General features: G+C 48.1%; 4 protein-coding genes across 4 annotated transcripts; 1 reads left to right on the top strand and 3 right to left on the bottom strand.

Annotated features, from left to right (window-relative positions):
- Positions 1-333: 333 nt before the first annotated feature.
- TRVA0_001S04214 (PCI domain-containing protein) lies at positions 334-1,542 on the bottom strand (the record flags this gene model as incomplete). The annotated part of the gene is made up of 1 exon (XM_076681849.1): positions 334-1,542. One exon carries the CDS (start codon positions 1,540-1,542, stop codon positions 334-336), a length of 1,209 nt encoding a protein of 402 aa, XP_076543806.1.
- Positions 1,543-3,540: 1,998 nt separating this feature from the next.
- Positions 3,541-5,550, bottom strand: TRVA0_001S04236 (uncharacterized protein; the record flags this gene model as incomplete). The annotated part of the gene is made up of 1 exon (XM_076681850.1): positions 3,541-5,550. The coding sequence occupies one exon, from the start codon at positions 5,548-5,550 to the stop codon at positions 3,541-3,543; it is 2,010 nt and encodes a 669-aa protein (XP_076543807.1).
- Positions 5,551-9,423: 3,873 nt separating this feature from the next.
- Positions 9,424-10,354, top strand: SEC28 (coatomer subunit epsilon; the record flags this gene model as incomplete). The annotated part of the gene is made up of 2 exons (XM_076681851.1): positions 9,424-9,448; positions 9,498-10,354. The coding sequence occupies 2 exons, from the start codon at positions 9,424-9,426 to the stop codon at positions 10,352-10,354; spliced, it is 882 nt and encodes a 293-aa protein (XP_076543808.1).
- Positions 10,355-10,678: 324 nt separating this feature from the next.
- TRVA0_001S04280 (uncharacterized protein) lies at positions 10,679-11,179 on the bottom strand (the record flags this gene model as incomplete). Its single annotated transcript, XM_076681852.1, has 1 exon — positions 10,679-11,179. One exon carries the CDS (start codon positions 11,177-11,179, stop codon positions 10,679-10,681), a length of 501 nt encoding a protein of 166 aa, XP_076543809.1.
- Positions 11,180-11,573: the final 394 nt, after the last annotated feature.

Consider the following 11,573-nt stretch of genomic DNA (forward strand, 5'->3'; position numbering starts at 1 on the left):
AGCTATGAGCTCTAGGGGCTTACCTGGCTGGTTTATTTCGAATTAGATGTGTGATTACTTGCTGATTGTGCTTCGTCGATGGTTAGTTAGAAATTCTGGCTAGTCACCAATTTCAAGTTAAATTCTAGTTAGTTGCCAGTTTGAGGCTCAATTCTAGTGAGTCGCCCCCATTGAGGCGGTATTATTCGTACAAGAATTGCTGTAGTATAGCATCTATATACATAACCAGTAGCACTGCGTTAGCTCAACAACTAACAAGGAGAGATTTTTGGGGTCATGAAAGATGGGGTTGTATAATAAATAGTCTATACTCTCTCCGGATTAAGAAATTTTTTAGTTGACGGCCTGCGGCTTCTGCGCCTTCAACTTGGTGACCTCCTTCTGAGCATTCTCCCGGGAGTTTCGCAGCACCTCAGCAATCTCCTTGAGACTAGTCCTCCATTGGTCAAGTCGGTTCTGCACGAGCTTCCACTCCTCAATGCCAAACTTGCCCACTGGCGAGGCCCGGTGGATGTCAAACTGCTGCTCCATCTGGCACAGTCGGCCCTCGACAAGACCGGCCCGGATGGCATCAATGACCCACATCTCAACCTCCTCCTTGTCAATGTTGAGCGCAGATGCAATCGCGTCGTACGAAACAGTTCGCGCCGGCGCAGAAGAAGCCAAAGACGCCAGATTCAGCACCTTGACCTTCTTCTCCACAGTCTCAGCATTAACGCCAGTTGCCTTGACGTCAATAGCCGTGTAGCCCTTGTAGTCGCCGTTGGAAACCACCTCAAGAAGCTTGAACAGCTCTGGGTTGCTGGTCTTGACGCTCTGGACACCCGGGAGCGCAAGAATCTCGTCAAAGTCGTAAACATACAAAGAATTGAGCGCCGCGGCAATGAGCTTCTCGCTCAGCTGCGCACTGGCCCCGGCGGAGCTCGAAACAGCATCCAGCAGGTGCTTGTACGAGGCCTCGGCGTCAATCTTCTCCACCAAATCGCCAATCTCAGCATACAGACTCTGCTTGTTCGCCTCATCTACGCCCCACTGGTTGAGCCAAACTGGCAGGTTCTTGAGCTGGCCCAGAATCAAATGCAGGTTGTTCGTCGCGGCAGCAAACTTCAAAATGGCCTGGAACACAGTGAATCGCAGTGGCGAAGAAGCCGGTAGGATGTTGAACAGGTTGCTCATGACAGCCAGCACGAGCACAGGGCCGTTGGCCGTCTGTGGGCCGTTCTCGGACAGGTTCTTGAGAACGACGGGCAGGATCTCCGTCAGGCGCGACGAGAACGTCAGAATGTGAAGAACAAGGTTGTAGGCGGCCTCGAACTCTCGCTCCGGGGCGGCACCGAGCACAGAACTCTGCTCAGCAATGATCTGGAACGTCTGTTCCTGGCTCTCGGAAGTCTCCTGGGCCATGAGCTCGGAGGTCTTCTTGACGAGGCCATCGCTGCCCTCGGCGACCTTGTTGAGGGCGTCGATGTAACCCGAGATCTCCTGGACGTATTCGCCGAGAACACCGTCCACGATCATGTAACTAGGTTGCGATTCAGCCATTATAGTGTGGTTGTCGTCTTCGCTGGCGTTGGTGAAAAATGCAGTTTTTTTTTCACTTCCCACCAAACGCGCGCGGCAAAACCACCACTACCACCGGGCTTAACACACCCACCATTTACTCTCGTAGATCGTGTTAATCATGGCGGGATATTTTGCTTAGGAATCGTTAGTGGATGAGAAGTATGTGAAAATTTTTGAAACTAGTTAGTTAAGGGTTTTGTTTTGTCAATACTGGCGGGCTTAGTGACTTTTTGCCCAGTAATGTTAGGTATGCTGAACAATTACCCCGTCCCCGTATGCTACCTTACAATATGGTCTAGATATAGATTGAATTATTATATTATTGATTGACATTTTCATGAAATTCGAAATATCCGAATTAGTATTAATGGCTCAGTAAGCTTAGAAGTGGCTATTCAATTACCCTGAATCGTTTCAAGAGCCAATGAACAGGAACAGTTATTTCGTAGTCTCTTAGATCTTGTCGTTCGAGTCGATATCAGTCTTCCATTCGCTACTATGGAGTGGAAACGTTAGACTGCTTTGTCGTGATCTGATCCAGTTGAATTTTGGTTCCATTTGCGTCACTCTTTTCTATGCTCTGGTACGATAGGTATAGTTCAACAACGAAGAAAACCTGATTTTCTTTAGCTCATTGGAAAAGAATAAAGCAGAAACGAAAAATGAACTAATTGACAATTTGATTGTAATCGTATATGCCTGAGTAAGCTGAAAATATTGTATGACAATATCCTTGTTCTATATCAGAGTAATATCGAGGTCAAAGTACCAGGTATAGCGGTTTCGTAATGTCAAACAACTCAATTGCTCTAGGCTACAATTTCAAAACTGTGTGTTAACATACCTGGTATTTCATGAGCCAGTATTTTACTGAAACAGCGCCATTGAAATAAACGAGGGATAGCTTTGCCGCTAACAAGGAAATGGTCAGATTTTTTTGGTATCATAATAAAATCGATTTAATAATGTCAAGTACACAACCATGACTATTATGATTCTTGCACCAAGTTCGGTTGAGCAGAATGTTCTCTAGTACTGTACCACTGTGTGGTAATCGTACATGACCATTATGTGGGTATTCTGAAGTTTGAGGCTAACGAGATACAAAGCTACTTTGTTGAGCACGTATTAGACCCCAATTACCTATAACACGCTGCATTGTTGAAAATATTCACGTATTCTCATCTGACTAATTTCATGATAATATGTGTAGTGAATTTCGGAATAGCTCTTGCTGTAAGAGTTACAGAACAAGAAGTTGAGTTGGATACCCCTACCTAATAGCTTTCAGATTTCGATTCAAAGTGATAATAAAATAGGATATTATGATATTTGACGAGCTTTAATACGACTTTTCAGCGAGATATAGCTACATGTACAATGGTCGCCTTGGCACGATCTTACTGTCATTGGTATATCCCTCATGACTATACTTCATAGCAAAAAATGAATTAAAATTGTGGCACTCAATTGATAGTTCAAATATTTAGTAATTAAAAGCCAAAATATAAATATACTTTTCGGCTCCCTTTAAACTTCTACCTGAAGTGCGTTTTGCGATAGTTATGTTAGCAATTTGTATGCCCCACATATTAACAACCGACAACCACTCAAGCAATCAATTCTCTCTGCCTTCATTTGGAAATTCGTTATAAACGATACTGAATTACGATGATAGAAATTAATGCACTTAGATTAGTTAGTCATTCTTTGCTCTAGCCAACGGACTTAATCAAGACTAGCGGTTTTACTGTACTTAACTCTGCACAATAATTTTAGTCGCTATAGGGACATCAAAATTGGAGCTTTCAATAGATCAAAAGACTTTCTTAGATACCAGTTCATAAAATTCTACTGGATAGAGTTGAACTACAAGTGACAAATCAGACTAGATATATCCACAATTGTATTATCATACCATCATTAACCCATTATATATTTGTATATATGCACATGCAATTCAAGAAATTTTCCACCTTACAAGTGGCAAGATCGCTTAGCCATGACGTCAACCGATCGGTTGAAGGCCTGGGTGCTTGGTGGCACGTCAATGGCTGGGTTCTTGGTGAAGAAGTCGGATGGAATCAACTGCACCTTGAGCATCTCAGTTGGCATCACTGGGAAGTCCTCAACTCGGACATTGTGAGTAAGACCGAATGAGTGCCACAAAACAATGTCCTCATTTCGGACCTTGTCCTTTCGGTCAACAGCCTCCTTGACACCGCCAATCTCCTTAGCGGACTGGTTGGTCCAGACACCGCCGGCATAGAGCTCCTGGTCCTGGTACTTGGTGACCCAGTAGTGCTGGGTAGCAAAGGCGGCTCGGGATCGAGCGATGGAGCCTGGCTGAGCCATCAGCAGCGCAGTTGGAGCACCAATAAGCTTGTAACCAACTGGGTTGCCAGAGACTGGGTTCTTCTTGTTCTCGTTGACCATCTTGACAGATCGGCTGGCATAGACGTCGTGGTCGAAAGCCATGGAAGTCTCAACCGGAGTAGCAAAGGCTCTGAACGCAGTACCGTATGGGTTCTTCTCGTCCCATGGCACCGGCTTGGTGTCAGAGATGATGGCAGTGTTGTTGTGGCCATCAATGGCTGGGTCAATTCGCATGCTGAAGATGTGCTGGTGAGTGGCAGCAAGGGCACCGGGGGAGACGATGTTGCCCCACTGGGATCGCTTGCCCTCGTCAATTGGCTGGGTAGAGACGATACCGGTGGCTCGAACCTCAAGGGAGATACCAGCGGCCTGGTCAAGGTGCCAGGCGAAGATGTACTCGTAGTTACCAACGGTGAGAATGGACTGAACGACCAAGATTCGTCGTCGAGTCACACAGGCTCGGTTAGTTCGGTAGTTGGTGTGCTTCCAAAGGATACCGTCGTCCTGCTCGTGCATGCAAATGACGCTCTTCTTCTGGAGAACGTTACCGTTGGCCTCGACGATGTTACCGTCGAAGTACTTGATGGTACCAAGGCAGTCACAGCCCAGGTTCAGCTCGTTGGCAGATCGGCCAGCGCCACAGTCGCCAAAGTCGAACGCCATCTTTCGGTGAAGTGGTGGTCGTGGATCGCCGTATGGGACAGCCATCTCGGAGACAGAGAGTCGGTAGAAGACGTTTCGGCCATCGTAGTCAACATCGTGAAGAACCAGGCCCTCTCGTGGAGTGAACCCGACTCGGAATCGCCACTTCTGCCACTTAACGAGGTTTCCATCGAGATCAAAGGATGGGCCCTCTGGCTGGACGACGTTGTATGGCTTCAAGTCGGTTCGCAGCTGCTCCTGGAGCTCTGGAACGTACTCATTGCCCACGCAGTGGGAAATAGCGTTCTTGCCGTCTGGCCGGGTGTTGTAGTTGAACCCGTGGATATCATCATCGTCACCGCCGGTCGCGCACCAGTCAATTCGCACCAGCTTATCCTCGAGGACGTCGTAGACTGGGACGAATGGCAGTGGGAAGGCGTAGAGGTTGGAGTCCTTGTTGTTGGCCTTTGGATCTCGGCAGTAGACCAGCATCATCATGAGTCGCGGAACCTCGACTGGATCATCACAGCCGTACATCCAACCGTCGACTTCGACGCAGGAAGAAGTGATGTGGTCCAGGTTGCATCGCTGGAGGGCGGCCTTGAACTCCTCGGACTTGAAGAAGATCTCGCAAATTCGGCCCGCCTCGTAGAAATCAATTGGTGGGTGCTGGCCCTTGGCAATGGACTGGTATCGGACCACCTTCTGCTCGTTGATGTTGATCCAAAGCTCATTGCCCTGCTTCTCCTCCATAACGTAGTAGATGCAGTGGGCGATTCTTGGGGGTGGAGGAATGGGTCGGCCAGCCTTCTCAGCAGCAAGGTATGGGACCATGAGCTTCTTTGGAGGCTCCTCGCTGCCCACGGACTTGATGTGGACAGTCTTGCCTGGGTGGTGCTGCTTGAGCACTCGCATGGCAATAGCCAGCTCCTGGGTGGTTAGCTGATCGAATGGGTGTGGGTGTGTCATTTAGATCTATCTCTCTTTGATGTCTATCTCGATGAAGATGAAGTCCTTTGAAAGGTGGCCAACCTGGGGTTTTTATATTTTCTACATGCCAGCTACTTGTCGCCTATTTGACACTGCGGGGGAATGCCCTGCAGTATGATATGGCGGCTTTGATAATGTCTTCCCCGGAGATAGGTATCTCGAGATTACGCGGTAGGTGTATCCTTACGCCGGGGAACGCCTTGGTAGGCTATGGCAAGTCCTTCCGGGCTGGAGACTTTTCGGATAGGATTTCCACATTAGGGGAGGTTAGGCGTTGGAGTTCCGGGCCTCCTCCGCTGTTTCTCTCCGCAAACTCGCTACAGCCAGCCTAGATAGGGCAAGTTAAGCAGGTAGGACACACGGCGGTATCACTCAGCGTATTAACTGAGAGACACCGTAGCATTTCAGTGGTGGAGGCATCGTTTCACTGGTGGAGGTCATCGTCTCACTGGTGGAGCCATCGTTTCACTGGTGGAGAGTGTACGTACTGCTTAAACCTTTTGGGGAAGGTCGATCCATTGGGGGAGAAACGAGCCGTTTAGGGTCATCTTTTCCCCAGTCCTAGCCCTAAATTCTTCTGGTACATTCCCCTCGCCTTCTGTTTTTGATAAGCAGTACGATAGAGATTCCCCTCGCCTTCCGCTTTTTGATAAGAAGTACGATAGAGATTCCCCTCGCCTTCCGCTTTTGATAAGCTGTGGGGTTTATATGTATTTTGAAATCAGGTGGATACGAATTATGCGCTGTCCTTGGCGATGCCGTAAAGCCGCCCATCTACCCATGGGGCTCAAAAAGTTAGTTATGGGTTTTTGAGAGCTTAGTAATCAGAGTGAGCACCTTAGCTAGGTAGATAGATATCTACAAATTTAACGCCTGTCAATTGAAGGACCTAAATATATGCTAACCGTTAAACGGTGATAAGAGTTTGCACTTCCATCAATTGACTGTATTGGAGTACTCCTTTAATTGTATGCACTACTCCTTCAGTTGTATGTACCACACCCCCTTCAATTGTACGGATTACCCGTTACACCTTCAATTGTATACCCCTTCAATTATTTTTAGACCATAATGTAACTTATAGGTTGGTAGTTTTTTAGACCATAATGTAACTTATAGGTTGGTAGTCTGCGGATGAACATCCGGCAATAAGCCGCCTCAGCAAATGGGTCAACAATTGCAACCAATTAGATGCATTTAATTGCGGAAAGTCCGAAGCTTCGCAACCCAAGTACATGAGTGAAGTGGATAAGTGATTATTTCGTATCGTACATGAGATGCTACAGCAAACGGTCGGCAGACGCAAAGGCCAGTAACCGCTGGCTGTAAGTTCCAGTTTGTACATGCCTTCTGCTAGACCTGCGTTCAGCATCGTTATGCAAACGTACAACGTGATCTGCCATCCTCAAAACCGCAGCATCTTTGCCCAACTTGTTCATTATAGCTCTCGAACTGGCAAGCAGATTGCTGTTGCTGTTGCATCGCATGCGTCCGCCAACGTCTCCGCAGATGCAGAAAATAAACGAGAGTGGGACCTACGTACCAGTAATGTACTGCGGTGTATGTAGGGGGTTATGGTTCGGTAGTACAGTACCCCATAGAGTCCACAGTTCCCCATGGAATTTGGGCGACATGAAATGTCACGATGAAGCTTCACGAAGATCCGTGACATTTTCGATGCCGAAAAAAAAAAGAAGCTCTGAGACGAGAAGACGCCTGAGTCGAGTTCTAGCATTCTTCGCCGAACCCCAGTCGAATATACGCAGCTTTCGAACTGCCGGTCACACAAAAAGTTCGGATATATTAAATGTTGAGAAACATATCCAATTTAGCTGCCCCTTTCGGTCCACCTAATGAGACCCCTATCATCTATCGAGAATAGGAAAGAAGGCTAGCCCACTTGTCCTGCATATATGCAAGCAGCAGCATTAGGGACGCATCGGAGTACAGTTCTTGGACCTGGCGTACCTCAATCTCACCCACGTAGTAGATTGCTGACGACAGCCAGAGGTTAGGTCCACAAGTGGCGACGGAGGGAGATCATTCGGGTTATCAGTTGCACCACATTTTGAACGCATGGCAGGGCTCGTGCGTCAGAGTGTGGAGTACTGTATACAGATTACGCTGCAACGATATATGGGTCCGTGGGGTTTCCATAGTACACCAGGTAATCGATGCAAAAAGCTGAGAATGGCAGGGCGTATTCCCGATCTGGCGCAACGGTTTCAATGCAAGCTGATATCGGGACACTTTTATACCCCCCTTAGACGAGAGTTTATAGCGTATAATTGTGGTAGAGACATGTGTGTGATGAGCAGTATTGCGGGAGTCGGAGCGTAGAGTGAGGAAGCACACTGTAGTGCAGCTCTGATTGATGGACAGTACTCTGCTGTATGCGCTGACGTGCTCAGCATGCCTCGGACAGCGCCTTGCAGGTCAATTGAGGTGTTCAAGGCCATTACATTACATTACGTTCAAAGCCATTACATTAAGTGAACCATCATACCATCATCGTCATTCATGTACTCAATACACATGGTTCGCGAATCATCTGTACGAGGTACAGGTGTGTACCCTCGAGATAGAGTACAGTAGCAACAAATCAACAGCCAGCATAAAGCAGGGACGCGAATCCCTCTACGCGGGATACTTTTCCCCATCCTCCTCGTATGCATTGTACCATGGTTTACCCTCGTGCACTGTACCATGGTTTACCGTCCAACATGGGGGGAAAGGGACGACCACCAACTGCGACTGCAAGGTACAGATTAATACAAGCCAGGGCCAAAAAAAACGTCCTATTAATCACGGGCTAGAATGTATTTTCGATAGACACAAATATTTTTTTACCAGGTACCAAACAGCAACTTGCAATTCCCGGTATTAAATTACTAGGATAATATGCTATGGTTGATCAATGACGTATGCCTGTAAAAGATCGCTAGGCTGGATATGCACGTCATCTTCGTACCCCTGAACGCTTATAGGGGATTGTCTCCCTGCTAATGGGTTCACTTCACTCAGAGACAGCACGCGTGCTCGGATTCACTACAGTTGGACGCGAGATTGCAATTCCCGATAGCTGGGGGTTCTGGTAAACCTACATTGTACATACAATGTTTACATTCCTTTTTCCCATTACCCTGGCTGATGGTCAGGAACACCAGGGCGGTGGTAAATTTTAAGCTACGGCTTCATTTAGGTTTGATAGACGGTTACCATTGCTTTGCAAGGTACAAGTCGTCGGAGATCGAATTGATGTGCGATAACATGGGCTTACCTCCATGGTATCGGGAGTTACTCACCGTCCTCGAGGGTGGGGTCCAATCTCTCCACGATCGTTATCTACTGCACAATCGCAGAGTCAACTGTACCTACCTCTAAGGCAAAAAAAGTACACTCAATGGACCCATCAGTTGGGTTCCTCTGTAGCTCACAACAATATTTTCGTCATAGCAGCCAGAACTCCGCGCAGCGGAGCCACAGGGGGGTTTGGGGGGACTGGTCCCCCCAATTGGCAACTGTAACTAGCAGGTGTAACAAACTCCCAATACCGCGCCTGACTATTTAGTTACAGCTCTGGTTACAAGTGCTCACGGAAAGCGTCCTATCATTTGGTAGACAGTTCTGGTAACCACAGCTCAAGGAAAGCATCTCTTCGCTAAGAGCTCTTAGTCCTTTGGGGGGCTAGCCCCCCAAACCCCCCGTAGCTCCGCTTCGCGGAGAGTCTGGTAGTACTACGCGTTTTAGTGGTAGGTGAAGTGAAATTAAGTTACGTCCCGACATAACTATATGCCCTCCCGATCACGACTCAACACGTAGCCTCCAATACTGCGTAGACGACAAATAACAATGGATCCGTTCTCAGATTCTGGCGGTAAGTAGCCACGAGTTAGCACAGTATGGAGGGAACTAACAATGGGTAGAGCTGTTTAGCGTCCAGCAGGCGTACTACGCCGGTGACTTCAACCGGGTCATTTCAATTGACATTTCCAACTTTTCAGAGGACGCCAGGGTCAAGGCCCAGGTGCTTGTCAGCCGCGCTAAGATCCAGCTGGGCAAAGCAAAGGACGTCATCAGCGAGTTTGGACAATCCACGGTGCCGGCGCTCCAGATGACGCGGGCTTTCGCCGAATACCACACTGGGGCGAAGGAAGTGGCCCTTTCCGCGGCCAAGAAGCTCATTGAGAAGCACGGCAGCGAGGACGCCACTGTCCAGTACCTTGGAGGAGTGCTCTATGTCCTCGAGAGCAAGGATGAGGAGGCTCTGGCGCTACTGTCTAAGCACCAGGGCAGCCTGGAGTGCATTTCGCTGCTAGTGCAGATCTACCTCAAGCAGGACCAGCTCGATAAGGCCCAGAAGGAGGTGGATGCGGCCAAGAAGTGGGCACAGGACAACATTGTGTTCAATCTGGCCGAATCGTGGGTGGACCTGCGCCAGGGAGGCGAGAAGGCACAATTGGCCTACTACATCTTTGAGGAGCTCAATGCCGGCAATAGTCCTACTGTCAAGTCTTTGGTGGGCCAGTCGGTTGCTAAGTTTGCCCAGAACCACAACGACGAAGGGGAAGAGTACATTAACGAGGCTCTTTCGCTGGAACCTACCAATGCCGAGGCTCTGGCCAACTGCATTGTGAGTGCTATCATTGCAGGAAAGGACTATTCTGAGTACGAGTCGCGGCTTCAGAAGGCCCAAGGTGACCACCCATCGCTTATAGACCTCCAGGCCAAGGAGAAGCTGTTCCAAAAGGTTGTAGAGAAGTACCAGCCTCAGACTGCTTAACTTAATTTATTATGCCTATTTTTTATTCTACCATCATTCGACCACCGAATTGTTTGCCCCCAGGTCAATTGGAGTAGCAGTATATTTCGAGGGCCAGCCCTCGAGCTCCCGTAGCTGGGGGCCCGCCCCCAGACCCCCAGGTTCGTTACACGCACGTTACCAAATTCTCCCAACCGTAACAAAACACCCGTTACAAAGCGTAACAAACGCCCCGTAACCACCCGCACACTCCTTCAATCATTTGATTTGGCATCAAAATTATAGCGAATATAGAGGTAGAGAATTATAGTGAATTGCGAATTATAGGGAAAGAGAGGATCAAGATTACTCAACAACGTGGACAATGTACTCGATGAAGAGCTTTTTGGACTGATCTCTGAAAAACCGGCCCCGGCCAACCACATTGTACTCGTTAATCCAGCCAATCTCTGGCTTTGCAGCATCGTCTACATCAGCCACATAGGTCGTGGAGACATAACCATCCGAAAAGTCCATGCTGTCCAGCTCATTGTTAAAAACCTGGCTGAGCTTGCCGGAAATCCTCCCGACACCCGTGAAATCGAAGCTGAACAAGTGACCCTTCTTGGTCTTGCCGTAGAGCTTGCCATCCAAATGAGCGAACTTGCCGTCTGGCGAGTTGGTAATGTTATCATAGCCGCCGATAATGGTCGTCTCGAATGGCAACTTTGAATCAATTGGCGTCGTATACCCCGAATCGATCTTGACCAGGATATGAGTGCCGCCGGGAGTCTTGGAGGTAGGCACTCCCTCCTGCAGAGCCAGGGTCAATGAGAAAATTGGTCGAAGATGAGCAACAGCAGACATTGGTATCAATTGCGTATACAGATCAATTGGAAGTAACCACCTTATTTATAAGATGGGTCTCTTGTTGCGTGATAACTATGGGTCCACTGTATTGCTCAAAGAAGGTCTCACCACTCCAACACCAGGGGAGGGTTATCAAGACGGTGCCAAGCTTTCTAGAGCTGCCAAGAGCTGCGGCCTTGTGGCCTGTTTCTGCTTAATCAGCCCATACCCACAACATTAGTAATCGGTATTATTACCAAATCGCTTACCCAATCAATTGAATTTATTAAGCCGCACAACTCACAATTTAAAACTTTAAGCCGCACAACTCACACAACACCAAGAGAAAGAAGTACACCTATACGCGCAGAATTTAAATTTGGGACGTGATGTGCCTGATCCAAAAAGCGCT

Source organism: Trichomonascus vanleenenianus (assembly GCF_965637985.1).
Source record: "Trichomonascus vanleenenianus strain CLIB 3782 genome assembly, contig: TRVA0_001S, whole genome shotgun sequence".
Taxonomy (NCBI): Eukaryota; Fungi; Ascomycota; class Dipodascomycetes; order Dipodascales; family Trichomonascaceae; genus Blastobotrys; species Blastobotrys vanleenenianus.